This window comes from Anopheles arabiensis, chromosome X, assembly GCF_016920715.1.
Source record: "Anopheles arabiensis isolate DONGOLA chromosome X, AaraD3, whole genome shotgun sequence".
Taxonomy (NCBI): Eukaryota; Metazoa; Arthropoda; class Insecta; order Diptera; family Culicidae; genus Anopheles; species Anopheles arabiensis.
In genome coordinates, this window is record NC_053519.1 from 3,268,095 (window position 1) to 3,293,787 (window position 25,693).

A 25,693-nucleotide genomic window follows, 5' to 3' on the forward strand; every position below is an offset into this window, starting at 1 on the left:
TGATGAATTATAAAACGCCATCTATTGAGCAAACCAGTGAAATTTCATTTCTTTGGATGTGTACGATGTTCCAGTAGTTTATGCTTAATCTGTGGCGCTTGGGAAAGTTCCACTAAGTTCGGTACACCTTCTTAACAAGCCTTCAAGTTCCATCATGAACCATACATATCAGGCTATAGCCAGCTGCAAGATTCCAAAGAGTATCGTGTGATTTAAAAAAAAAAAACTGTGATAATTCCACAAAGTACCGCCTTATCTCTTAATCAGTCACAAAGTACGATATCTGAACCATTTTTCGTTAAAAAGTCCCAATTCCAGCTGTCTATTTGGGATAACGCTTCGAGTAGCCGTACAAGAAGAACGCCGAACAAATCCACTTGATCGAGAAATATATTTCACGACTGTATCAACATGAATTGGTAAATCCGTACAATAATATGAGCGTTATATGTATATACACAATATGTAGCAATTCCAATGACTTTTTTTGTTGCACTTAAGCACTTAAGTGAAGCAGCGTATCCTTGCCCCCCTCCCCCCGGTAAAGTTATTATAAATGGGCTTCCCCCCAAATCGGTAGCTCAATTAATGCTGTGCGTCCAGCGAGAGGAACGGATTCTTTTCCTCGACGAAATGGAATGCTTCCCGGATGCGGGGCGTAAGCAGCAGCTGCAGAAACTCCGACTGCTCGCCGGGCAGAAGCTTGATCAACTCAATAGAAGCGACGATTAGCTGTCTTAAGGCGGATGTTTTATACGACACGTCCTTTTGGATGCTGAGCGCCCGCTGCTGCTCGATCTCCGGCGGTATCGTTTGCTTCTGCCGCTCGCCTTCTGCAGGATGTTCACCCTTGGTAGCGCTCCTGAGCGCCGGCGGCTGTTCCGCAGGCGGCTCCGGTTGCTGCTGGTAGGTGGGCTCAAAGTCTTTGGCCGGTTCCTGGCCAGCAGCCGTTGGCCCGTTAGCAGCGGGCAGATAGTACGGCTGGTGCGGATGCGGGAGGCTTCTTCGTGCCGCCGCTGCCAAAGTTTCTCCATCGCCGGCCGCCTTTCTAGCGGTGCCGTTGCTTTGCCTCAGTGCCGCCGACGGCTGGCCACAGTCGTCGGCCGTCTGGTCGGGATAGTGGTACAGGATAGGGCCGGGGTCGCCACCGTGTTCGCGATGCTCCGCCGCACGCTCGAGCGGCTCGTCGGCCGCCTCCGCGTACAGGTGCGCCTTGCGGCTGCGCTCCCGGTCGCTTTCCAGGTGCTGTATGAAGTGGTCGGCTATCATCTCCCACAAATCGCGCAGCGCGAACAGATAGTGGATGCACTTCTCGTCGCCCTTGGCCGGATGCGGCCCGGCCGCGTACTGGTCGCAGCAGGAGCTGAGCAGATAGCGCACGTCCTCGGCGGTGAGGCTGTGGATGCGCACGTTGTTAAGGTACATGTCCACCAGCGCCATGTAGTGTATGATCCAGGAGGAGTTCATCTGCTTGTACAGGTTGGCCGCGTAGTCGATGCCGGACACCTTCTGTATCAGGAACTTCAGGCCGGGGCGGGTGTCAAACTCGACCGCCCCGATCAGGAACTGGCGCAGCGCGCGCAGCAATATCTCCTTGCTGTTTTGCCCCAGGTAGAACAGCGTTTTGGACCCGCCGGCGCCACTGTGTGGAGTCGCCCCTCCCGGCGGCCCTGCCTCGGCGCCGCTGCTGTAGAAGCAGGTGTTCAGCTCGCTCGGCACGTTCGACAGCCCGCTCAGCAGGATGTTGGCGATCAGCTGTAGCAGCATTTGGCTCGCCAGCATGCCGACGATCAGATTGCGGTACGGAATGCGTATGATGTAGCAATCGACCGCCAGCCCGTACGACGGCGGCATCCCGGTCGACAGGGAGGAGCCGCCGGCGCCACTGACGGGCGAGCTCAGTGCCGCCCCATTGCACTGCAGCGGGTAGAGCAGAAACGAGTAGGAGCGGTCCTCCTGCGGCACGGGCAGACTGCGGCCACCGAGCGCGTCGCGCTGCGTGTCCATCAGGAACACCTGCTGGGCGAGCGAGTGGATGCGCTGCAGCTCCTCGGGCGTGCTGTCGCGCCGTGCCGCCACCTTCACGTTCGCGCAGTCGCCGTAGAAGCTGTTCGAGTTGCGGTTGAACGCGAAGATGAGCTGCTTGAGCGGCGCCATCGAAACCGTGCTCGCCCGATGGATGGCGGACGCGATGATCACCCACTGCTCCTCCTCGAACAGGTAGCCGGCGGAGAAGATGACGTGCTTCATGCAGGACACCCCGACCCGGGCAATCGTTTCCTGCGACTGGGCGGAGCACTCGATCAGCACCAGCAGCAGCTGCTTCAGCGCCAGTACGGCCGAGCTGGGCAGGCGCAGCGTGCCGGACGCTTTGCTACCGGGCGGCTCGTCGCCGGCGTGCGGCGCTTTGCGGTACTTGCCGTCGCTTCCCGCCGCTCTGGTGGCCGCCCGGGTGGACGAGGGCGACGGGGTCGACTGCCCGAGCAGCGACTCGCTGCCAATCACCACCCGGTCGCCCAGCGTTTCGAGCGTTTGCGATTTGGCGAGAAAGTCGACCACCAGATCGGTGGTCATGCAGCAGCAGTGCTTGAAGTTCTTCTCGATCAGCACCCAGCTCTTCTGCGCCTTGTTGACGTACCGCAGCCAGTCCTGGATCATCGGTATCAGCAGATGGTTGATGCAGTAGAAGCCAAACTCGACGCCCGGGCTGATCATGAGCGTTTTGAACAGCTTGAAGATGGACTGCAGTATCGGCGACTGGTGCGCGATCGGGCAGACGATCAGCGAGTTGGTCAGCCCGTCCAGCAGCAGGAACCACACCTTGAGCACGCCGCTCGGCCGGTCAAGCTCGTCGATCTTGCGTATCGACTCCTTGTCGATGTGCAGCGACCGGTAGCTGATCATGCACTGCTCGTTCGTGCTCTGCAGGTACTCCTGCCCGAAGAACGTAAAGTTTTCCATCGAGTTCGGTATGTTCGCGTCGATGATGTGCGTGTAGGTGATGCCCTTGATTTTGTACGTCGAGTGCAGGTTCGGGCACTGCGGCATGTTGTACATAAAGTCGAGGATGGAGGCGCACCGCTCGAGAAACTTGAGCGCATCGTACAGGAAGTCGCCTGAGCGCATGGTGAGCGACAGGTCGTCGGTCCCGGAGGCCGCCGCCGCCGCCGGGTACTGGCCGTGGTCAGCCGCCGCCGCCGCCGGCCCATTGCCCGAGATCTCCAGGTAGGACAGCAGACACAGTATGCAGTCCAGGCCGGCGTTCGCGAACACCAGCATGTTGTCCGTTTCGAGAAACACGCGAAAGATGTCGATGATGTTGGACAGATGCACCGGGCGGTTGCGGGCCGTGCGCAGCGTGCCGAACAGCGGCCGCCAACCGGACCGTATCTCGGTGCGATGGGCCTCCACGATCTCGTACAGGCAGGCGACGATCTGGTCCTGCACGTCAATGTCGCACGAGTCCATGCTGAGCAGATTCTCGAACGGTTTGAGCAGCGCCTCGTTGAAGTGGAAGTGCGGCAGCTCGGTCTGCTCCACCAGCAGCGCCGTGATGATGTCGTGGATGTACTCGATCGCGCGCTTCGAGATGCTTCGGTCCTTGTGACAGGCGGCCTGCGGGGTCAATACGGGGCAAAGCAACAGATAAAGCATTAACAGGGAAGAAGCGCAATGGCAGGATGTACTTACGTCCATCAGGTGCGGCCCAGTGATCGCCCAAACCTTGAGCACGTGCAGCAGTGGGCGAGGACCGCGGAACACCTTCAGCGTAACATCGCCCACGCGGTGCAGCAGCAGCGACAGCGGCAGCGAATCATTCTTCACCTTCCAGGGCCGCCCGAGCCACCACGATTTTTTGCCCTTCTTTAGCGAGGTGCTGCGATAGAGCTGCTCCCGCGACGCCCGGCACAAACTCCTCAGGAACTGCTGCAGCGCGGGCAGGCTCAGCCGCTCGGCGGCCTCCGCAAACAGGACGTCGGCCTGGTGCGACAGTGCGCACAGCATCTTGGCCGTATCCGTCTGCGTGAGATTGACCGCATCGTTGGCCGAGTATGCCTTCAGTATTGTGATGACATTGATGTTGGCGTTCGTGTTCGGCGCCTGCAGGAAGCTGTACACATCGACACTGTGTGAAGAAACCCCAAAGAAACATTTTAAATCTCATCATAGTTTGAACGAATGTTGTTATGATTATTGCATTAAGTCTTTCTTTTCATTTGAATATCTTGAATGGACTAACTTCAACAAAACTCACTTAAGACTGAAAGGGTCCATCTAAAGAACTCTGTTAAGACTAGGTACAAACCATTTCTAGACCTTTAAGATGTGAATCGTAAAGAAAATATCAAAATTACAGCTTATTGCTGTGAATATGTTCTTGATAAGTAATGAATATGAAGTCATAATATTGGTTGAGTCATAGTAATGTTCTTCTTCTTCTTCTATTTTGGGGAGAAAGGGTGTATCCTCCTATGTTCGTTCAAACCTATGTTTGCAACTCCCATATTCAGAGGCTTGTTATCTCATTTTAAGACGTCGCTTATCCAGAATCATGTGTCTACATAGTAATGTTAATGCTCATAGTAATAGTTATCAATATCTCAACATGGCTGACACATATTGGAGACACAAATCATCAATCATATAAATAAAAATGGATTCCATTGGCTTAATATCAGAATGACTTTCCTGATCACATGTCCTGACGATTGGTAGTGCAATCTGTGTGGCTAAGATAGTTTTTAATAACGCATGACATAAGGAAGCACTTGTGTAGACTCACAACTTTTAGGAATTTCCAAGTACAGATAATCTCCGAGATACACGGAACCTGATGTACGCAATGTTGATGTCCGCGTAGGACGTTACGTCAATTTGAAGACAACTTTAAAGACTGCTTAGCATCTTCAAAAGACATGTTAAAACTAAGTGGCTTAGTACACAATAAAGCATTCTTCTGCAACGTCGTGCCTACGTTAACTTCAGGAACTCTGGTACCTACCATGTCTCATCCTCATCGACCGAGTACGGCGAAAGGTGCAGCCGGTCCGACTGTGTCTCGCCCTTGCCAAACTGCTGATCGGACGACTCCTTGCACTGTCCGACGCCCGGCGCATTGCCCACGTTGGTCGCGTTGCTCTGCGAGCTGAACAGGTCGTGCTCCAGCTGGGTGACGTGCCGACAGACGGAAAAGACCGGCAGCCAACAGTCGGCACTGTGCGAGCCGAGCTCCAACCCACCGGACAGCACCACGTCCATCGACAGTGCGTGGCTCGCCGGTATCTTGGGACCCGCGTTCTGGCACACGTTCGAGGCGATCAGGTTGATAATTTTCCCTGCCAGATGCTGCAGGCTGAGCGCGTTGCTGAGCGTCGCCGCCGCGTGCAGCCCGTCCAGGCTGAGCGCGTACAGCGTTTCGCCCGAGCCGCGCGTCTCCTTGCGCACGCGCAACGTCTTTTTCGACAGCTTCACCAGCCGGGCGGTGGGCGACCCGTCGGCCTCGCCCAGCCCAGCGGTCAGCACCGCCACCATCGAATCCCAGCAGCACGTCAGCAGCCGGCGTGCGATCTTGCGGGCCGCGCGCTGCTTCGCCGTCGGTTCCGTGTGCACCCGCACGACCGACTGCAGCCGCTGCCAGTCGGACAGCATCTGGGTCGGGCCGGTGCCGCCCGCATCGTGCAGCATATCGAGCAAGGCACAGTGGGTGCTGGCCGCCGGGTCTTTCGCCCGCTGGGTGGCGGTCAGCGCCTGCAGCGGGTTGCCCGCCAGTATGCACTGGTACAGCTCGCGGAGCCACGCCGCCGACAGGTACACCAGTATGCCGGAGTTCTGCACCGAGGTGACGAACTGCTGCTCGGTGAGCGGAATGGCGGCTGGTTTTGGGCCGTCCGTGTCAATGCCGCCGCCGTCATCGTCGTAGTGACCGCCGGTGACGAGCTGCAGGGCGAGCAGGAGCGCCGAGTAGGTGGCAAGATAGATGCCGTCCGCGTTGAGCGCCGTCAGTGCGCCGTAGTCGCCGTCGCCGCGCGTCGCACTGTTGCGCTGGCAGACGCGCGACGCAAACTCCTGCACCGCCTCGTCTATCTCGATCGAGGTTTTGAGGCGAAGCAGCGATGGCACCAGCTCGCTGGCCAGCACGGCGGCAAACTCGCGCGCATGCTGCCGGTCGCAGTCACCGTCCGAGCGGCCGCTCGAGCCCGAATCGTCAATGTGCGCCCAGAGCCAGTTGCCCTGGCTCGCCTTGGACGATACGTCGTCGCCGGACGAGTGCGTCTCGTCCTCTGGGCCCTCCGTGTCGCCCGAACCGACCGAACCGAGCTCCGGATCGATTGAGCCATGCTCCAGTGGCCCGTCCGCATCCGACTCGGACGACGATTCGAATCCGCTCTGGCGCAGCTCGGCCACCGCATCCCGATACGGCGGCGGCAAACGCGTCATCGATTGATAGGTGAGGGGCCCGGTGTAGTCCGCATCGGCCAGTGCTGCGTACCGCTCGTTCACCAGCTCGGCAATGCGATCGCCGATCAGCGACTCGTCGTAGCTGCCGGACGAGAGCACCTGCAGACTCTCGAGCAGTGCCACCACACACTCCACACTGGAGCTTAGCGCACCGTACACAGAGGCACTGCCGTGATGCCAGGCTGCAGCGCACTCTTCCATCGCGTCTATCACCCTGATTGGGAAGAAGAGAAAACCAGAAACAATGAGTATTAGATTGTGCGGTTTATTCTATTAACATCACCAACAGGAAGCTGAAAGAAGTAGTGTTGGGTTTCATGAATCTTTCGTTGAGATGCGTTCATATGAATCTTAAGCGATGAGTTATTTGAATCTCGAATCGAATATCCAAAATTTCTGGAATCTCTAAAGATTCATAAATCTTCGAGGTATCATAACCATATAAATATTTACGAATCTTCAAAGATTTCTGAATCTGAATAAAAGGATTCATTATTCCATAAACTTTCATAAATCTCCTGAGATTCATGAATTATTTGAGATTTACAGTGTTCAAGATATTTAATTTACATTGTCTCGTAGTGCAGTGGTTAACTCGCAAGACTTTCGGCGGCGCGGTACTTGCCAAGAAGTCTGGCAAGCCCTGAATTGGCTTGGTGGCTGTTGCGGAGAAGAAGAAGAATAAGAACAAGCTAGGTCCATGAAAATTAGGAGATTTATGAATTCCTTGAGATTTATGAATCCTTAGAAATTCGTGAATCATTAGAGATTTATGAATCTATTGAGACCCATGAATTTGTCTGATTTGTGAATGTATCCAACCAAGCTTCAGATTCATTGAATCATTCCAAAGATCCATTCAGATAAATCTTTCCATCCGCGATTTCAAAGATTCATTCAGATTCATGAATCTGAATCAGATTTACCCAACACTAGCAGAAACAGGCAAGGTCTAAGGATTTCTGAAGATGCTATACATACAATCGGAAGAGTGCCATATCGTCACTACTGCTCTGCGTCTTGTCAGGATAAAGGATGATGGCTAGATCGATCAACCGCTCCGGTGACTTGAAGATCTCGCGCGCATACCGTAGCGGTTCCGCCCGGTTGCTCGGAACCGGCAGCAGCAGCATACGATGGAACAGTGCCTCCAGCATCGGCCGAAGACTGCCCTGGGCGCCCGCTATTCGCAGCAGCTGGATGCTCGTCAGATAAATACAGCGAGCCTGCGGCCCATCCAGCCCAGGGCGCGTAAAGAACCCACGGTTTTCGCTCTCGATCAGATGTATTGCATCGCTGAAATAAGAGTATATTGTACTGTCAGCAACTAATTCAAAAAAACTGAAAAAACGAAGACATGGCAGTGGCGGGTTTAGCATGACGGTAAAGCGGTCTAAGCGGTAAAAAGATTTGCGGCTCCCTGTACGTGGTGTACAAGAAGGGGTTACGCTCAGGGTTCTCGGCGTCACGGGGCCCTAACATCCATCGTCCACAGTAGTGGCCGAATAAAAAAATGAAGTTTTTATTGGAGATGATTCCGGCTAGCTCCGATTTTTTCTGGAATCAATTCCGGATAGTAGGACCGGAATCAGAATTAGCTCCAGAATCGAAGTCGGCTCCGGAAATGGAATTTTCTAATGAATTAGAGCCGGCTCCTGAAATTAGACTCTGAAATTAGAAATTAGAGATTAGCCCTGGAATCGGATTCAGTTTCGGCATCTCCTTTAGAATAGGCGTTTAGGTCCTATGCTGGTAGGATTGTATTGATAGCCGCAAACAATTTTACGCATATTTTCTTGTAAGCGATTAATCCTCATGAAGATTCGGGGGCTACTTTCGTTTCTGAAACTTCAATTTCAGAACTGATTCTGATTACGGAGCCAATTCCAATTTAGGAGTAAATTCTGATTCCGAGGCTGATTGCAATATCCCAATCGTCGATCTCAATTCAGGAACCTATTCTGATTCTGAAATTGAAAACGATTCCAGAATCGGAATCAATTCCAGAATCGGAATCAATTCCAGAATTGGAATTGGACCCGGAAATGATTCCGAACATGGAATTAGAATCGGGTAGATCCTATTTCGATCTCTCACCACTAGTCCACAGGGTCCTACTCGAGCCCTGAGTCCCTCACCGCTTGTACTCTACAAACGGTTATATGCTGAGCTAACGATCCACGGAGCCCCTTGGAGCCCCTAAGTTCGCCCACCGCTCAACCCGCCACGGAGAGACCTGCACCTGCAACGGGCTTGCTTACCGGTACGTAAACTTCTTGTCCTTGTTGACCCGCCCGGGCGAACCCATCGTAGCGGCCAGCGTGGGGCAAAACTTTTGCCACAGGAACGCGGTAAAGTGCGGGTTCGCGTGCACGTCCGACGGCAGCGACACCACCAGCGTCAGTATGCACTCCATCAAATACAGCGAGCTGTTAGGGGTGCCGCCGTCGCCCGCCTTCGTGCTGCCGGTCGCCGGCTCGACCAGCCGGCTGCACAGCCACTGCATCACCGGTATCACCTCGTTGTAGACGGCGGCCGCCATGCCGAGGCTGATGATGCCGGTCGGATCCAGCCGCACAATCTCCTCCGCCTCGTCCTTCAGGAACGCGCAGAACGTGCGCAAGCACTGGCTGCCGGCGGCCAGCGAGGCCGCCTTGACGGCGCGCGACCCGTTCTCCCAGCATTCGCCGCACTTGGACAGCATCTCGATCAGCAGCCGCCCGTTCAGCGTGCAGGTCTGCGAGCAGGCCATCGCCAGTATCAGGCGCAGCACGTTCACGACGGTATCCTCGTTCGCGATGCTCGAGAGGCTGGAGGTGGCGCGGAGCAGCTGCGCCGGCAGCCACAGCGAATCGTCCTCCGGCTCCAGCCCGGTGAAGAACCGCTCGTCCCGTATAATGCGCTACAATATGGTACAGACACGGAAGAGGATGTGACGTTTCCGACAAAACTCACACGCAAACTCGCTAGTCAGGTCCACTTACGTGCAGCCCGTTCAGCCCGTAGGTAATGAATTTGGGCCGCTTCGTCTCCAGTGCCATCTGCAGGGCGGTAAAGCAGACGGAGCGCAGCTCGTAGGACGGATCCCGGTGCATGCCATGCTGGCGGGAGAGTTTCTCTGTAAAACAAAAAAAAAGTGCATACAAATAGCTTGCGGATGAGCAGGGGCGGGCCCAAGTGGGGTTGTTTTTTTTTTGCGCCCCGTGGTCGGTGGCGGCTCAATATCGATTGTGTGGCGTGCTCTGCATTGCAGCGCGTGACGCCATTGCACTATGCTAGGCGCATCGTACCCACCGTGTGCGATTTGTGCGGCTTGTTTGAGATTTTGCAGCTTGCTGCCCGTCGCCTCCTTCACTATCGACATTAGCAATTCCTCCATGCTGGCCGGACACTACACACCAGCGGGCAGGTGTAAAGGGCAGACGTTTGCAGCAGACGGGTTTTGGTGCTGCTAGTTCACACCTGGGACCGATGCCATTTACACTGGTCGCTAGCTATCGATGACGAATCACACTAATGCTGAACGATAGGATGCAATGGATGAGCTAAACAGCGAAGGGAGGGAAAGCGCAATCGGGACAGGAAATGTACAATATGTTGATAGCCAAACGTACGGCACAGCTGCGAACACTACTGACACTGAATTGTACCAACAAAAAAACAACCTTTTTCCCCTGCTCACTACTTCGTACGTTGAATGGTGTATGATTGTTGCTTTTTGAACCAAAAAGTGCACCCGCTCCTTTATTTCCTACTTTGGATTAACTTTTTTTTTGCATACGCCACCCACGAGACATGTCATGTGTTGTGCTAGTTCCACTAAACTGTATCTGTACAACAACCAAAAAAAAAAAAAGTGCATCTACCAAATCTCCTGCGTGCTTTGTACGACCCTGGCCTACGGCACTATACTATTCAACACATTCGTTAACCGCAAAGGCTCACCGATTAGCTTCTGAGTTGCCTTTTTACTTCTGCTACTGCTATGCTACAAAAAAGGGCGCACCAAAAAAAAACCCCCCTGATTTTGTGCGTTTTTGCATCACGCGTACACAAAACTACAATATGTAAACGGTCTCGCTGGGGGTTTTCGCTGCTGAGGGGCACGGGTCGCGCATCGCGCATGTCCCTAGCAAAGATGCAAGGTAAAATCGATTCGTTTTACTGTCAGCGAGTATTTCTTTCTTTTTTTTTACCGGTGTAGAAATTGGTGGAATTGAATTGGCCGAATCGGGCCCATTTTATTCTGAACACTGTTATTCGTTTTACACATATGTTTTACATCCTTCTTGATGACACTTTCTAGTTGGTGAAAGATTGTTGCTCAAGTGTATGGCACGCTCGAACGGCTGTTACTTGCTGGTGCCATATTTTTAGGATTTAGTTTGACAATACCGTTTTGCTCAGCCACGGTCTCATCAGCCGCACCGGCTTTAGCACAGGGCTTTAAATTGAAATTGGCTGTTGGGCTCCAACGATAATCGGCCTATTGCCTGTTCCATAGCAACGCAAGATGCTTTGTTTCGTCTAAACAAGCAGCGTTGCGATAGAACATTGCGTACAAATAAGTGCAAACTGTTGTAGACAACCCAAAATTAATTGGATTTAGAGCAATGGTCCTGCTGCAAGAATCTTTTTCACCGTTTTTTTAAAACAAACAACGGCATTGAGAACAGTGGCAAGTTTGAAGACATGCGTAATTAGCGGCCCGCAGTTTTGAAGATTTGTATCCCCAAGGATTGTAGGTCCATAGTTTATTTTAGTGGCCTCCGTCGACAAATGAGGGCTCGTGACCAGTACGACCTCCGAAGACAACGTAAGGCCGAATTCTATGACACCTCGAATTCTATGAATTCATCCCTCGAACAGAAATCAACCATCATATGGATTAACCATCATGGCAAGTCAGACCTACGTATGTGGGCACTGACCGTTTGGGGCTTGCACCCATGACGGGCATGTTGTTAAGCCGTACGAATACTGTACCACGAGACCGGCAAACACCCACATCGGCACTGTTACTTCAGCCTGACATCGATTGCCAGTGAAAACATTTAGAATTTCTCAGTATCACTAACCTCTATATAAGAAACTTTCACTAGCTTTACATGTAAACTCGACACACACAATGCCGATAACGGTGTGTTGAACAGGGTGTATGCGTGGACATTGAGGTGGTAAAATAACTACCTCGAAATAATCACATTGACCCAAGGCCTGACAACTTTTTCTTTTTTGTCAGTATGTGAAGTAGGGAAGCCGGCAGTTTCTACATATTTCTATTGGCCACGGGGCTCCCAGTCGTTCTCAGGACTCCAACTGACCACGGATCTACACACGCTACAATCCGATTGCGTCTCGGGAATCTACTTCAACCTACTGATGTTAAAACATATTAAGGACTTACAATCCTGAGAACCTCTGGCGGCAGCGTTCAATCCTATTTCATGACAAATACTCAGAAAATATGTATCTTTTCTCCTTCTTTTAAAATTTTAAAGCACTAATGGATAACAAAAATAAAAGACACAAGCACCGAATGGACCGTGTCTCAATACGTAAGACTAACTATCCTGCTGAAGGTAATCAAATAGGCACTGAAAGCCTAGCCTATAATAGTAAAGGCACTGTCGTCCCGACCATTGGCACTGTCGTCAACTAACCCGACTTTACAACATGTCCGTCGTGGGTTCAAGCCTTGTATTGGACCCGTCCCTTCGTAGACCCGTTTGACTATGGGGCTGCGAGGTACTGAATCACTAAACCAATTGAGTAAAATTCCTTTGTAACAGATCTAGGTACAGTGTGAAGAAGGAATACAATCGGAAACTTTCTCTAGACTGTTATGGGTTTGGTGTCAGTTCCAGGATCGGTATGGGCTTAGGATCGGTTTAAGGACCATTATGGGTTCGTAATCGATTCAAGAATCGGTAGGGATACGTAATCGATTCAAGAATCAGTATGGGTTCGTGATCAGTTCCAAGATCGGTATGGATTCAGCACATGTTCCAAGACAGCTATGAGTTCATGATCGGGTTGAAAATGGGTTCATTATCAGTTCCAGGATCCGTATGGGTTCGTGATCGGTTCAAGCACCGGTATGGGTTTACTAAAGTGGTGGGAGCTCGGAATCGAACCTACCCGATTCTGATTCCGTGTTCGGAAACAATTCCTGAGCCGATTCCGTTGCTGGAATCGATTCCGGAGCCGATTCCGAAGCCTATTCCGGAGCCGATTCCGAAGCCTATTCCAGAGCCGATTCCAGAATCCACTCTGGAATGGGAATTGACCTGGAAATCGAAATTTGCTCCGGAAACGAAATCAGAATTGACTCCAGAATTGAAATAAGCTCAGTTGAGAATCAGTTCTTGAATTGCAATAAGAAATTTCAGAAGCCAAATTAGTCCGGGAAACTCCATGAGAATTTATCGTTTACTAGTAAATTAGGATTCTTTGTATCTTCAATATATAGCATCATCAGGGTGTCCCCGAGATACACGGCTAATGGGGACTGAAAACAGCCGCAAAATACCGCATATGTCGAATATCCGCGCAAGTTGTATATCGGAATCGGAAGGGCTGGAGGGGGATTTAGAAAATTTTAAGCGATTTGACCGTTCAATTACCGTCCAAATAGACATACAACGACAACGTCGCGCGCGACCAAAAATAGCTCAACATTTCACTCTGTGTAGTTCAAAGTAGCTCATTTGACTCAGTCAACCAACTTGTTTTATATCTGAAAACACAAAAAATGGGTTAAAATGTGTTCAAATCTAATTTTTTGTGTTTGGCATTAATCTGGCTTGTAAAAAAAAACTAGATAATTCGATTATTTCGGATGAAGCAAAATTGTCGCGCGCTATGTCACGACGAGTAGCTATGTTTGCAAAATTGAGCTACTTTTTTCGCGCGCGAAGTCGTCGCGCGCAACGTTGTCGCTGTATGTCTATTTGGACGGTGACATAACTATTCTCTATCATGGCGCCCGGCAAACGCGTTAATAATTCACCATCTAAATAAGCACACCTTGATCTGTTCGTACGCAAGTGTCAAAATAGGTGGCTTTGCAAAAAGAAGAAGAAAATCGACAGTCTTGTGATTGATATTAGCAAGGATGTACGCAAATGTTGGATTTAATAAAATGATATGTTATAATTAAGAAAAATATATCGAAGATCACGACAAAAACAATAACAACAACTACTACTACATCTTTTTCAAAGCCGCTTGAACTCACAAAACTGCTCGAAACTGCTTGACGGGCACAGCGCCAAACCACCTCTAGTAATACACCTTGGTCGGAGCACGGAATCAGTTGTGCAATGTGAACGACTTGTCCATTGGGCAGAGCACCTAATGTTTATAGGAAAAGCTTGTAAATACAGCACATGTCAACAGATCATTGAAAAGAGCGCGCTTCGCTGTCTTGTTTTCATTTTCGCCGAAACGTTTCCCGAAAGATGTTTTGCAACGCTTCTCGGCTCGGCGTGCGTTAACGCGTTGCGAGTAAATATTCTCTCCAAGCGCGGCTCGGCCGCAGTCTAGTCAGTGGTTCAGCTGTGGTAGAAGCGCCCCCCCCCCCAAACATACACCATGCCGGAGTACATGATCAACGGTATTCCGGTGAACTTTCCGTTCGAGCCGTACGAGCTGCAGAAGAACTACATGGCCAAGGTGATCGAGTGTTTGCAGAACAAAACGAACGGTGTGCTGGAGTCGCCGACCGGCACCGGCAAAACGCTCAGCCTGCTGTGCTCCTCCATGGCCTGGTTGCTGCACATGAAGCCAAAGGTAAGCTGGAATATACAGGAATATACAGCTTGTGCCATTCATGCTTTGTCGCGCACACCCACAGCAACCGAAGCACCGACTGGAGACGATCGACACACTGCCGGAGCCCCCGGAGCTGAGCAACGCGAAACATGCCGCCCTCGATCCGGAACAGGCGCTTGCCCTGCAGCAGCAGAAGGCCAACGCGAAGATGAAGATCATCTACGCGTCCCGCACCCACTCGCAGTTGTCCCAGGCGATGCAGGAGCTGAAGAACACCAGCTACCTGTTCGTGCGCTCCATCATCCTGGGGTCGCGCGACCAGCTCTGCATACACCCGGACATCTCGAAGCAGGAGAACAACGCGATCAAGACGGTGCTGTGCCGGGAGTCGGTGAAGGCCCGCAACTGCTCGTTCTACAACCGCGTCGAGACGGCGAAGGACCGGCCGGACGTGGCGACCGTGCCCGTGATGGACATCGAGGATCTGGTGACGGTCGGCCGCAAGCTGAAGGCGTGCCCGTACTATCTGTCCAAGGAGCTGGTCGAGCAGGCGGACGTCATCTTCATGCCGTACAACTATCTGCTCGACCCGAAGGCGCGCAAATCGAACGGGCTCAGCCTGCAGAACACCGTGATCATACTAGACGAGGCGCACAACGTGGAAAAGATGTGCGAGGAGGTCGGTTCGACGCTGCTCCGGTCGTCCGACATTGCGCTCGCGATCGAGGACACGTCCTCCGTCATCAAGTCGATGATGGACGGGGGCGGTGCCTGGACCGGCGACGGGGAAAAGCAGCTCGAGCTCACGCTGGACGATCTGGTGCTGCTGAAGGAGATTCTGCTCGGCGTGGAGAAAGCGGTGGACGACATTCCGATCCTGTTCTCGCAGGGCGGCACCACCCATCCGGGCACGTACATATTCGATCTGCTGGAAAAGGCGAACGTAAGTGGAATGGTGTTCTTTTTTTATTTATTTTTAAAGTTGACTTTTCGCCTCCCTTTTCCGCTCCGCTCCGGCAGATCAAGTTCGGCAACATTAACGTGGTGCTGCAGGTGATGAACTCGCTCATCACGCACATCACCACCGAGAAGACGGGCGGCTTCGTGCGGCGCGGTGCCGGATTGCAGTCGATGGTGGACTTTCTCGAGGTGGTGTTCGCCAGCAGCGGGCCCGAGTACCGCCAGGCGGTCGAGAAGTGTTTCCGCGTGCACATCGAGCCGGAAGAGCCGAAACAGTTGGCCAAGGGTGGCGTGAAGCGGGCGGACGGCTGGACGGCGACCAAGCAGCCGCTCAAGGCGCCGGTCAAGTCCACCTCGAAGGTGATCAACTTCTGGTGCTTCAATCCCGGGTTCGGCATGCGGCAGCTGGTGGACAGCGGGACGCGCAGCATCATATTGACGAGCGGCACGCTCGCCCCGCTCAAGCCGTTCATCAGCGAGCTCAGCCTGCCGGTGGCGGTCAGCCTGGAGAACCCGCACATCATCGCCCGCAGCCAGGTGTACGTGAAGGTGATCACGCACGGGCCGGACCGGGTCGAGCTGAACTCGAGCTTCAAGAACCGGTCCAATCCGGAGTACATCGCGTCGCTCGGCCGGACCGCGCTGTCGCTGTGCCCCATCATCCCGGGCGGGCTGCTCATCTTCTTTCCCTCCTACCCGCTGCTGAACAAGTGCAGCGAGGAGTGGCAAGCGTCCGGCATCTGGGGACAGATCAGCCGCATCAAGCAGATCTTCGTGGAGCCGCGCGGCAAGGACCAGTTCACCACAACCATGGCGGAGTACTACGCGCAGGTGCGCGACCCGGCCTGCCGCGGCGCCATCTTTATGGCCGTGTGCCGCGGCAAGGTGTCCGAGGGGCTGGACTTTGCCGACGCGAATGGGCGCGCGGTCATGATCACGGGCCTGCCGTTCCCGCCGATGATGGACGCGCGGGTGGTGCTGAAGAAGCAGTACCTCGACACGAACCGGACGCGCGAGAACGAGCTCATCACCGGCAACGACTGGTACTCGCTGGAGGCGTCCCGCGCCGTCAACCAGGCGATCGGGCGCGTCATCCGCCACAAGGACGACTACGGCGCGATACTGCTGTGCGATTCGCGCTTCCAAAACACCCGCCAGCAGGCGCAGCTGTCCGCTTGGATACACAGCCACCTGCGGGAGGGCAGCGCGGTGCCGAACTTCGGCACGGTGGTCGGCGAGATGTCACGCTTCTTCCGCCACATGAGCACGGCGAGCCTGCCGGCCAGGGTGCGGGACATGTGCGCCGTAAAGGACGAGCCGGCGGAGGCGGCGAAGGAGGAGCCGGGCAAGGGGAAGCGGTTCGCTACCGCCGTCAACGGTGGCGGGATCAACACGTTTGCGGAAAAGTTTCGGCTGAGCGAGTATCTGCCCGACTCGATGAAAGTGAACCCCTACTCGCAAAGCACCAAGTCGGCGGGCGGCGATGCGGAGGCTGGCGGCAGCGGGCTGGTGACGCTGTACAAGCGCGAACGCAACGATGGCGAGGGGCGGCCAACGTCGGCCGGTGCGTTCGAAGCGACGCGCAAGAGGCGAAAAATTGTGATCGTCCCGCAGCCTCTCGTCAAACGCGAGGATACGGAGGACGGGGAGAACGTGCTGCTGCCGGTGAAGCAGGAGCAGGATGTGGCGGCCGCTGCCAGCGTGAAGCGCGTTGCGCCTGAGAATCGGGTGGACTTTTTGCGCGAGGTCAAGTGTTCGCTGAGCGCGGGAAGCTATAAGACGTTCCTGCAGTCGCTGGCCGTGTACAACAGGGACAGCGATTTTGTGCTGTTTATTAAGCAGCTGTGCTCCTGCTTCAACAAACCACACTTGCACTACCTATTGCTGGGTAAGTATCGACACTACGCATTGATTTTAAGGGAAGGTACGAAAATGTATGTTTGCTTTTTGTTCAACCTATGCGTTTTTATTTTCTTTTTTTAGCGATGCGGCGATTCATCAAGCAAGAACATACGCTTGAATTCGATACGATCATAGAGAAAATTGAAGCCCGATTCTTCAGCGACATGTAATGTAAGTTAGTTTTTTTCTGTAAAAATACATGGATATTGGAATCCTGCCGAACTTTGTTTAAACGATTCAATAGAAAAAAGAGAAAAAAAATAGAACATTGGATTCTGAAAGAAACTCTCTATCTAATATGTTGATATTCTATATATCTGGTGATGGTTGAATTAACCCTATCAAAGCTGAAAAGATTTTTTTTAATGGAAATAACATTTTTCCAATACTTTACAAAAAAATCACGGCAAAAAGACTCTAATAGTTAAGAGAATTGTATTTTACATACAGGACTAACATAAAATTTTCAAAAATTTTCTTCGTGTAACTAAAAAAATAACGAAGTTTCCATTTGAATAAAAACCGTTAAATTCCTTCCTGACCCTTCCCGGTAGAAACATACCAGCATCAAATAAAATTTAAACAGTGTTAAAATTTTGTCTTTATTAAATGTACATTCAATGTAACTTTTAGAGATCAATTTAAGAAGTTTTGCACTTGTCGCAATAGAACATTTTATAAAACTTTTATGGCAGGTGTGTTGCAACGGTTTTTATTCAAATAAACGGCTTTATCTTTATGCTATAGAAACGATTTGCGAAATTATAGTGAATTCGTTTAGCTAAAATGGAGGATTTAGCCATCGAAGCAGTTCGTAACGCGGCTCGGAAGTATAGTAAAGAATTTTAAATTTAAATTCTACAACAAATTTGAACGTAAACCTGAATACTGTGAACCGTAATCTTGATTGTGCGATCCACAGAAATAGTGCGAGATGTGGACAAATGGTTCAAAAATCACATTCAAATCATAATTTACAGGGTTTTCCATGAGTTTTGTTCCGTAGTTGTGGGACACTTTCTGGACTCTTTCCTGTAGGAAGTGAACTTCATATGATGGAAATTGGACTACATGGCACCCTTTTTGAATAGGCTCCTTGAAAATTGCTATTGGTTTTGTCCAACAAGGGTGCTATAGAGTCCAATTCCCATTACATTAAGTTCATTTCAAGTAAGTACTTGCAGAAAACGGAAATATTTTTCCTCAAAGCAGCCAAACCATCGTTTGCAATCCATTTCCCGCTATGATTTTGATACCGAAAACGACTGGCTTGAATTCTGGAATCGAAAGAACGTGTAGACGATTTAATGTAAAAAAAAACTGTTTTATTTCTATGGAAACGTCGGAACCGGTTTTAAATGCGTGGTCGTTTAGTTGCAAAGAGAAACGTTTGCTTCCATGGCAATCGTTGAGCTTGACATTGAGACATCCATTGCAGGAATTGCAGGAAAATAATCTGCCTCCGTCTGTCTGGTCTAGTGGTGGGAGCTCGGAATCGCACCTACCCGATTCCGTGTTCGGAACCAATTCGGAGCCGAATCGATTCTGATTCCGGAATTGACTCCGGAATCGATACCGGGATCCGAATCAGAATTGACCTGAGATTCGCAATTTGCTCCGGTAACGGAATCAGGATTGACTCCAGACATGGATTTAGCTCCGGAATGAGAATCAGTTTTTTAAATGAAATAAGAAGTTTCATATAAGAAGAAGTTAGGCGAAGCAGGTTTGAGAATCAATGCGACGAAAACGAAGTACCTGCTTGCCGGAGACTCAGACCATGTATCTGGGAAGCAGTGTATTATTTGATGGCGATATCCTTGAGGTAGTAGAGGAGTTCTGCTATCTTGGGACGGTCTTTACTTCGGACAACGACATCAGCACCAAAATCCCGAGACACATTGTGCAGGGGAATCGTGCATACTATGGGCTCTACCGACTGCTGAGGTCCAGAAGACTTCGAGCCCGCACGAAATGAGAGATAAATCGCACATTGATTCGCTCGGTGGTCCTCCATGGGCACGAGTCTTGCCATGTCATGAGGATGCCGGACTCATGCCCCACCAAGAAGCGATCCCCAGTTCGGCATAAGGGGCAGAGACTCGATGGTTGGATCAGGTGAAGCACTTCGATTGTGGAACCGATTCTGGAGCATATTCAGGAGTTGATTTTGATTCCGAAACCAATTCCGGATCCGATTCCGAAAACTGACTCCGAACCTAGTATCCGGAATCGATTCCAAAAAAACTTCGGAACTAACCGGAATCGATTCCGACGAAATCTTCATTTTTCCCATCACTAGTTTGGTCGTTGATGGGCCACAGAATGACCGTTGATACTTAGCGCAATGATCTCTAGCTGTTCACAAAGTGCGTTGTAACAAAGAACAAATCAGCCTTCAACCAACCAAAAATAATGAAAACGGTACAGTTACAATTCACAACAGGGTTTTTTTTATTTACATTATATATATGTATGTATGGTTACAGTAGATGCATCCGCATTAAATACATCGTATCACAACTAACGAAAGCTCATTTCAAATGAAACAGAAAAAAAATAATACTTACAAGGGGAAATGGTGTTAACGAAACAGCAGTATGACTAAATTCACTGCCAATAGATACGTTTATTGACATCGATGAAAGTTAACTGGAGATGTAGTATTAAGGTAGATCCTATTAATCATTAGTACAAAAAAGAGGGGCATCGCACAAATTATAGTAAAGTAACTAACCTAGTCGGGGTGTGCCTAGACCGCCTCCTGCATGGATTGTAAATAGAAATTGCCATACACCTCAAAGTTGTGCGAGACAATCCGCTTGAACTGGCCGGCCAGCTGGACCGTCTCGTCGCGGTAGTCCCGGAAGCAGACGGGAAAGGGCACGTGCTCCTCGCGCTCGGTCAGCAGCAGCTCGCGCATGTACTGCATCATCTTGCGCCAGACGACGCTGTACACGGTCATGGTGTGGTCGATGCGCAGTATCTGAGTCTTCAGTGCCTGCTTCGCCGCATCCGGCACGGCCGGTCCGCTCGGCGCGTCGGCGTGCGTCGACACGCAGTCGAGCACCTGCACGCAGAGGCTTTCCAGCAGCTCCTGCAGCTCCACCTTGCCCGGATAGTCGGCGCTGAGGATGGCCAGCTTGGCCGCCAGATCGCACCGCCTCGGATGGTTGGCCAGCGTCGGCACGGTGGCGCAGGTCAGCTGCATCACGGTGGCGCACACGCTCAGCCGCATCGCCTGCTCCCTCAGCTGCACCACGCGCTCCAAATCCAGCTTGAGCAGCTCCGGGAACGGGTGGTCCGCGCCCGGCTGGATCAGCTCCTGGTACGCATCGATGTAGTAGTCCGGCATGACCACGTCCGTCAGCCGCACGGTGCGCCCGGTCGTTGCGGACACGCCATTGTTGCCGCCGGCAGCGCCCTCCTCGGACGGCCGCTCCCGGCCGGCGGGATTGTTGCGCTTCAGCCACGCCATGGTGGCGGGGAACTGGTTGCCGCAGAGCGCCTGCAGCTCGGCGAACTTCTTGCGCTCGTAGTCGACCGAGTAGCACACGAACTGGGCGCGCGTCGACGCGAGCACAAAGTTGGCCATGTCGAGCTTCATCTTGTCCAGCACCTCCATGATGCCGCGCAGCTGCGTGATCGGGTCCGGTTCGCGCTTGAGCGCCGCGATCTCGGCGTCCCGCGCCGGACAGCACGCCATGCCCATGATCTTGATGATGAACTGTGCGTTGTGCTCCAGCACCGCGGCGCCGTGCTCGTCCGCCAGCTGGCGGATGTTGTGCTCGTCCAGCACGACCAGGATCGCGTCCAGCGCCCGGTCATTGTTGCCCCGGAGCAGCGACTTGAACGTCTCCTTGATGTCCAGCAGCAGCTGTATCACCATCGTGTAGCAGGGCGGCTGCTGGGCCAGCAGCTCGCGCATCAGATTCCAGTACGCGTCCTTCACCGTCTTCTGCACGACGTAGCCCACCGAGCCCGGGGAGGCCGGCTTCAGCTGGAACTTCTCGTTGATCGCTATCTCGTGCACGAGCGCCATGTCCTCCAGCGATCGCTCCAGGTCGGACAGGCGGACGAACTTTTCCGGCTCGTCGTCCGTCGCCGGCATGGCGAAGCCAATGTCCTGCGCGTTCTCACTGTTCAGGCTCGCGTCTTCCATCAGCTTCGTCACCATGTCGAGAAGCAATTTCTTCTTGTCATCTTCGGTGGAGAGTTCCTCCTTTTTCATGCGAGCGTCACGTCTGCAAGGAAAGAGGCCACACCACAGATATATAGCCTTATTGTAGTAGCAAACTTTGTTGGTGCAAAAATGACGCGCTTACCCTGTATTATCAGGCATTGTGTCGCGACGGGAACCACCAATTCGTTCAGCAATGATGACGGAAATAGCTAGATGCGCAAAGAACGAGAAACATTGAAAAACAAATATTACAAAATTATGCACTGTACCAGCAACAGATGAGGAGGAAGCGTTACGGCGTTCAACCGTTCTCTATCGCTTGATTTGGAACAGGCGCCGTTTGCTTCATGTGGCGGCATGTTGAGACATGTTTAAGTAAAATACATTTTTACGAAGATGCGCAAGGGTTTCGAAACGGAAAAAAAAACTTAAACTGCATTTTATTTTACGTTACATAACGTACAGCTCCCGATTCGAATGCGACCAGCTGAGCTTTATTGTGCTGCAACCATCCGTTACAGGCAAGTAAGCGCACCCACCCACTCCCCACCCGGTTGCTTTGTTTTTCCGTGGCGATGTTGCAATTATGAACCGTGCGCGGGGATTACAACACAACTGAAAGTGTTTTATTTTTAAATATTTTACTCCAACTTTACGGTTTGAGCGACCAGGAGACGAGGGAGTGTTGTACCCTTTTTTTTACTTTACTTAATTTTTTGTGGCAATATATCTCTTGCCTTACTGTTTGTGCTAGAAATTCAATTAAACAAAGACCACTAACAAATCAAACTTGCATGTTTTCTCTGCCCACTCTGGGGCTGATTGATTTGCGTTGCCATGGATACGGGTACGACAAAATGGAGCACAAAGCTCTTCATACTTTTTTTCGCCCCGTATACCCCCATAAAAGGCAAATATACCAGAGACATTGAGTTTTGTTCTGCACTCTCTTGCGCGTTTGGACCAGCAAACATGAGCAGCGCCAGTGGAATCATCGAACGATTGCATATTGATTGTAGCGACTGGAATATGGAAGCGCGTAATGTTTACCACTTTCTACTAAATGTTTTAAAACACAACCCGTCCGCAGCTGGACTTCACGCCCGTCACAACATGTTGATTTTCAAATAATGCGTATTTAGCTGCGCAACACAAACAAAGGGACAAAACGGAGAGAAATGAACGAAAGAAGAAAAAAACATGTTTCGGAGGGCAATTGCACCCTTACAGAAAACATGAACCACCTATTAGCGTAGTTGTCTCCCCTCCCGGGACCCGAGACAGAGAGAGAGCTTTCGTAGTTTTTGGCAGCGAAAATAGAAACTGGGGCTAGTATTGGGACACACTTTTCAATGTAGTACGACGCACTGCTGGCTAACGCATATGCCTCTCGCAGCTGATGTTGACCAACAAAGACTTCCTCTTTTCCGTAATTGGCTTTCTCACCTGCTACACACTGCAAATTCCACTAATACACACACACGCGCACGAGCACGACCGTCCTTCGGGTGCTGCTGATTGTTTGAAACTAACACTTGCGAAGTTTTTGTCGCCCGTTTATATAGGAATAGAGTTTTTGAGAAGTGGAGGGGGGGGGGTTCGTTCTCAAAACAATTCAACGTGACGTTTGACGTCTATGGGCGCAGCCAGACGCACCGAAATCCACACCGGTACGAAAACGAAATAGGGTAACTGTACCAGTTTTCGGCAGTGTACCTATTTTCGGCAGGGTAGCTAAAAACGTGAAATTCTGCACAAATACGGTAAAAAAATTCACAAAATACAATTTTACTTACTTATTTGATATTTACATACGAAGTTTCACACCATTTCATTACGTATTTTCCAAAATATCAAATAAATTGTGCTTTTTTTCGGCAGCTTTGCTGTCAGCCAATCGTTCGGCAGGTTTTGTGATTAAGAAAATCAGAACAGTAAAACAATGAAAAAGTGGTGTTTATAAAAGATTTTATGCTTATTTAATTTATTCTAACTTGTTCGGAATTTTAAAATCACGATAAACAGGTTACTTTAAAGGTTCACTTTAAATGCTGCCGAAAATAGGTACACAGTTAATGTTCATTTTTGACAGCTCAATGTTGTGGGCTCCTGCCGAAACTCGGAACAATAACACACTTTGAATTTGGCTGAATATTCCTTTTAAAATTGATCAGAACACTACAATGCGTATGTCGACACATAATATGACCTTTTTTGTACCAAATATCACCAATTTTACGACAAAAAATGCACTAACTTAAGAGAAAAATAAATATTTGTAAGTCAGTTCGCACCGTACGCTATAACCATCAAACTGTCAATGGCTGCTCTGTTTAAACTAGAGATGGGTTCTGCGGATCGCACCCACGGTTCCGCTCCGGTTCCGGCAAGTATGATTCCGATTCCGATTCCAGAGAAAAGGAATCGCTAGTTCCACCGGAATCGTCCGGAATCGTCCGGAATCGTCGGAATCGTCTGGAATCGTCGTAATCGTCGGAATCGTCCGGAATCGTGCGGAATCGTCTGAAATCGTCTGGAATCGTGCGGAATCGTCGTAATCGTCCGGAATCGTCGGAATAGTCGGAATTGACCGGAATTGGCTGAAATCATCCGGAATCGACCGGAATCGTCCGGAATCGTGCGGAATCGTAGTCAATCGATAGTAGTGAATAGTAGAGCCGATTCCGGTCGATTCCGACTGTTTCGACGATTCCAGACGATTCAAGTTCACGTTCCGGCCGCCGCGCATATGTCAATGCTGTCTGTCGTACATTTAAGCCAGGAATGTCGCGCACTGAGTTCCTCAATATAGTTCGATATGGACGCTAGCATCTTGTGTTACTGTTTGTATCTATTTGTGTTAGGTTATGCACTGAATAAATGACATGAAATGAAATGGAATTCCGACGATTCCAGACGATTCCGGGCGATTCCGGGTGATTCCGGACGATTCTGGACGATTCCGGGCAATTCCGGGCGATTCCGGGCGATTCCGGGCGATTCCGGGTGATTCCAAGCGATTCCGGGCGATTCCGAGCGATTCCGGGCGATTCCCGTCGATTCCAGACGATTCCGGACGGTTCCAACGACTCCGCACGATTCCGACGATTCCAGACGATTCCGGACGATTCCGGGCGGTTCCGGCTTGTCGGATTGAACCTACCCTTAGGAACTGGGTCCGAAATTTGTTGGAATCGTCCGGACCCAGTTCCGCTTTTTTGTGCGTTTTGCCCAACTCTAGTTTAAACGTCGCATCAAAATGGCTGTCAAAACGGGCCAAAATAAGCAACATAAAATTAATAATTAAAGTACTTTTTACCACCAATCTTTGGAAAGTAAGAGTGTTAAATTGCTTTAAACATTTTTTGTACATATTCACATTGATACAAACATTTTCTGACCCGTATTCGTGCTGCCGAAAATAGGAACACAGCCTGCCGAAAATAGGAACAAACTGCCGAAAATAGGAGCAAAATCAATGTTTGCATTTTCACAAATATTTATGAATAAGGGCTTTGAACCGGCAAATAAAAAATATTGTAACATACTATGATAGTTTATCAACCAGAATAACAACACTTTCAAGAAAAATAATGAAAAATATTGATGTGTGAGCAATTTTTGTGAAACTGTTGCACTAGCCTGCCGAAAACTGGTACAGTTACCCGTGAAAATTAAAAAAAAACAACGCTTGTTGATGAAAATAAACGAAAAACTCGAGTAAATTTTTGTGTTACAGGGTTTACCAGCATAACAAACAACTGTCCACTTGTTTATAACAATAGTCGTTTTGAATAGACACCGCTGTCTACCACTTGCTCATACGTCAGATGGTGTAAGCTACTCTGTCCAATTCAATAACACAATTTTCGCCTTCGAGTAGCAACTGTCAGATCCGGCATTGTTTGTTTTGTTTTGACAAATTTTGCAAAAACAAAACATTTTCAAACACGTTTCTTTTATTCTAGAAATATGCAGTATAAACCATACATTCCAATAAATCAAAACATTAATTTTGTTAATTATACAACAACCACAAGAAACCGTGCCGAATCCGACCGTTGTGCAATCGAAGGCGAAAATTGTGTTATTGAATTGGACAGAGTAGCTTACACCATCTGATGCAAGGTGGATTAAAAATATCATGGTGGTGGATTAGGGCCTTTGGGGGGTCGCCATAGTTGAGGGACTTTACGTCATTTTAAAACCGTTAACCATTAGTTTCCGCACACAAAGCTTAGCAAATAGAACAGATTTCTTTGTTTATATGTGCATTTTTGTGTGTCTATTGATTTTAGCGAAAAATGAGATATATTAACAAAAGATTTGATTATTTGTTTCGCAATAGTCCACCACCTGATATTTTTAAATCCACCTTGATCTGACGTGTAAGCAAGTGGTAGACAGCGGTGT

At 50.4% G+C, this 25,693-nt stretch overlaps 3 protein-coding genes across 10 annotated transcripts; 1 reads left to right on the forward strand and 2 right to left on the reverse strand.

Moving 5' to 3' along the window:
- Positions 1 to 372: 372 nt before the first annotated feature.
- Positions 373 to 10,767, reverse strand: LOC120906361 (brefeldin A-inhibited guanine nucleotide-exchange protein 3). 5 transcript variants are annotated; one of them, XM_040317964.1, is made up of 8 exons: positions 10,656 to 10,767; positions 9,754 to 10,004; positions 9,444 to 9,577; positions 8,721 to 9,361; positions 7,441 to 7,755; positions 5,003 to 6,673; positions 3,691 to 4,126; positions 373 to 3,615 (listed from the first exon to the last, which is right to left on the reverse strand). In XM_040317964.1, the coding sequence occupies exons 2-8, from the start codon at positions 9,836 to 9,838 to the stop codon at positions 586 to 588; spliced, it is 6,312 nt and encodes a 2,103-aa protein (XP_040173898.1). In that variant the 5' UTR covers positions 9,839 to 10,004; positions 10,656 to 10,767; the 3' UTR covers positions 373 to 585. The 5 variants fall into 5 exon arrangements, with proteins under 5 accessions (XP_040173898.1, XP_040173899.1, XP_040173896.1 ...); XM_040317965.1 differs by lacking the exon at positions 10,656 to 10,767 and adding an exon at positions 10,405 to 10,594 and having other exon boundaries at positions 9,754 to 9,978; XM_040317962.1 differs by lacking the exon at positions 10,656 to 10,767 and adding an exon at positions 10,405 to 10,594.
- A 3,008-nt stretch (positions 10,768 to 13,775) lies between these two features.
- LOC120906548 (regulator of telomere elongation helicase 1 homolog) lies at positions 13,776 to 17,319 on the forward strand. Its single transcript, XM_040318306.1, has 4 exons — positions 13,776 to 14,253; positions 14,318 to 15,178; positions 15,256 to 17,083; positions 17,179 to 17,319. The coding sequence occupies exons 1-4, from the start codon at positions 14,056 to 14,058 to the stop codon at positions 17,265 to 17,267; spliced, it is 2,976 nt and encodes a 991-aa protein (XP_040174240.1). The 5' UTR covers positions 13,776 to 14,055; the 3' UTR covers positions 17,268 to 17,319.
- A 2,208-nt stretch (positions 17,320 to 19,527) lies between these two features.
- LOC120906454 (T-complex protein 11-like protein 1) lies at positions 19,528 to 22,855 on the reverse strand. 4 transcript variants are annotated; one of them, XM_040318154.1, is made up of 4 exons: positions 22,727 to 22,855; positions 21,423 to 21,489; positions 19,835 to 21,341; positions 19,528 to 19,749 (listed from the first exon to the last, which is right to left on the reverse strand). In XM_040318154.1, exons 2-3 carry the CDS (start codon positions 21,437 to 21,439, stop codon positions 19,850 to 19,852), a joined length of 1,509 nt encoding a protein of 502 aa, XP_040174088.1. In that variant the 5' UTR covers positions 21,440 to 21,489; positions 22,727 to 22,855; the 3' UTR covers positions 19,528 to 19,749; positions 19,835 to 19,849. The 4 variants fall into 4 exon arrangements, with proteins under 4 accessions (XP_040174088.1, XP_040174087.1, XP_040174090.1 ...); XM_040318153.1 differs by having other exon boundaries at positions 19,528 to 21,341; XM_040318156.1 differs by lacking the exon at positions 22,727 to 22,855 and adding an exon at positions 22,627 to 22,671 and having other exon boundaries at positions 19,528 to 21,341.
- Between the last annotated feature and the right edge of the window lie 2,838 nt (positions 22,856 to 25,693).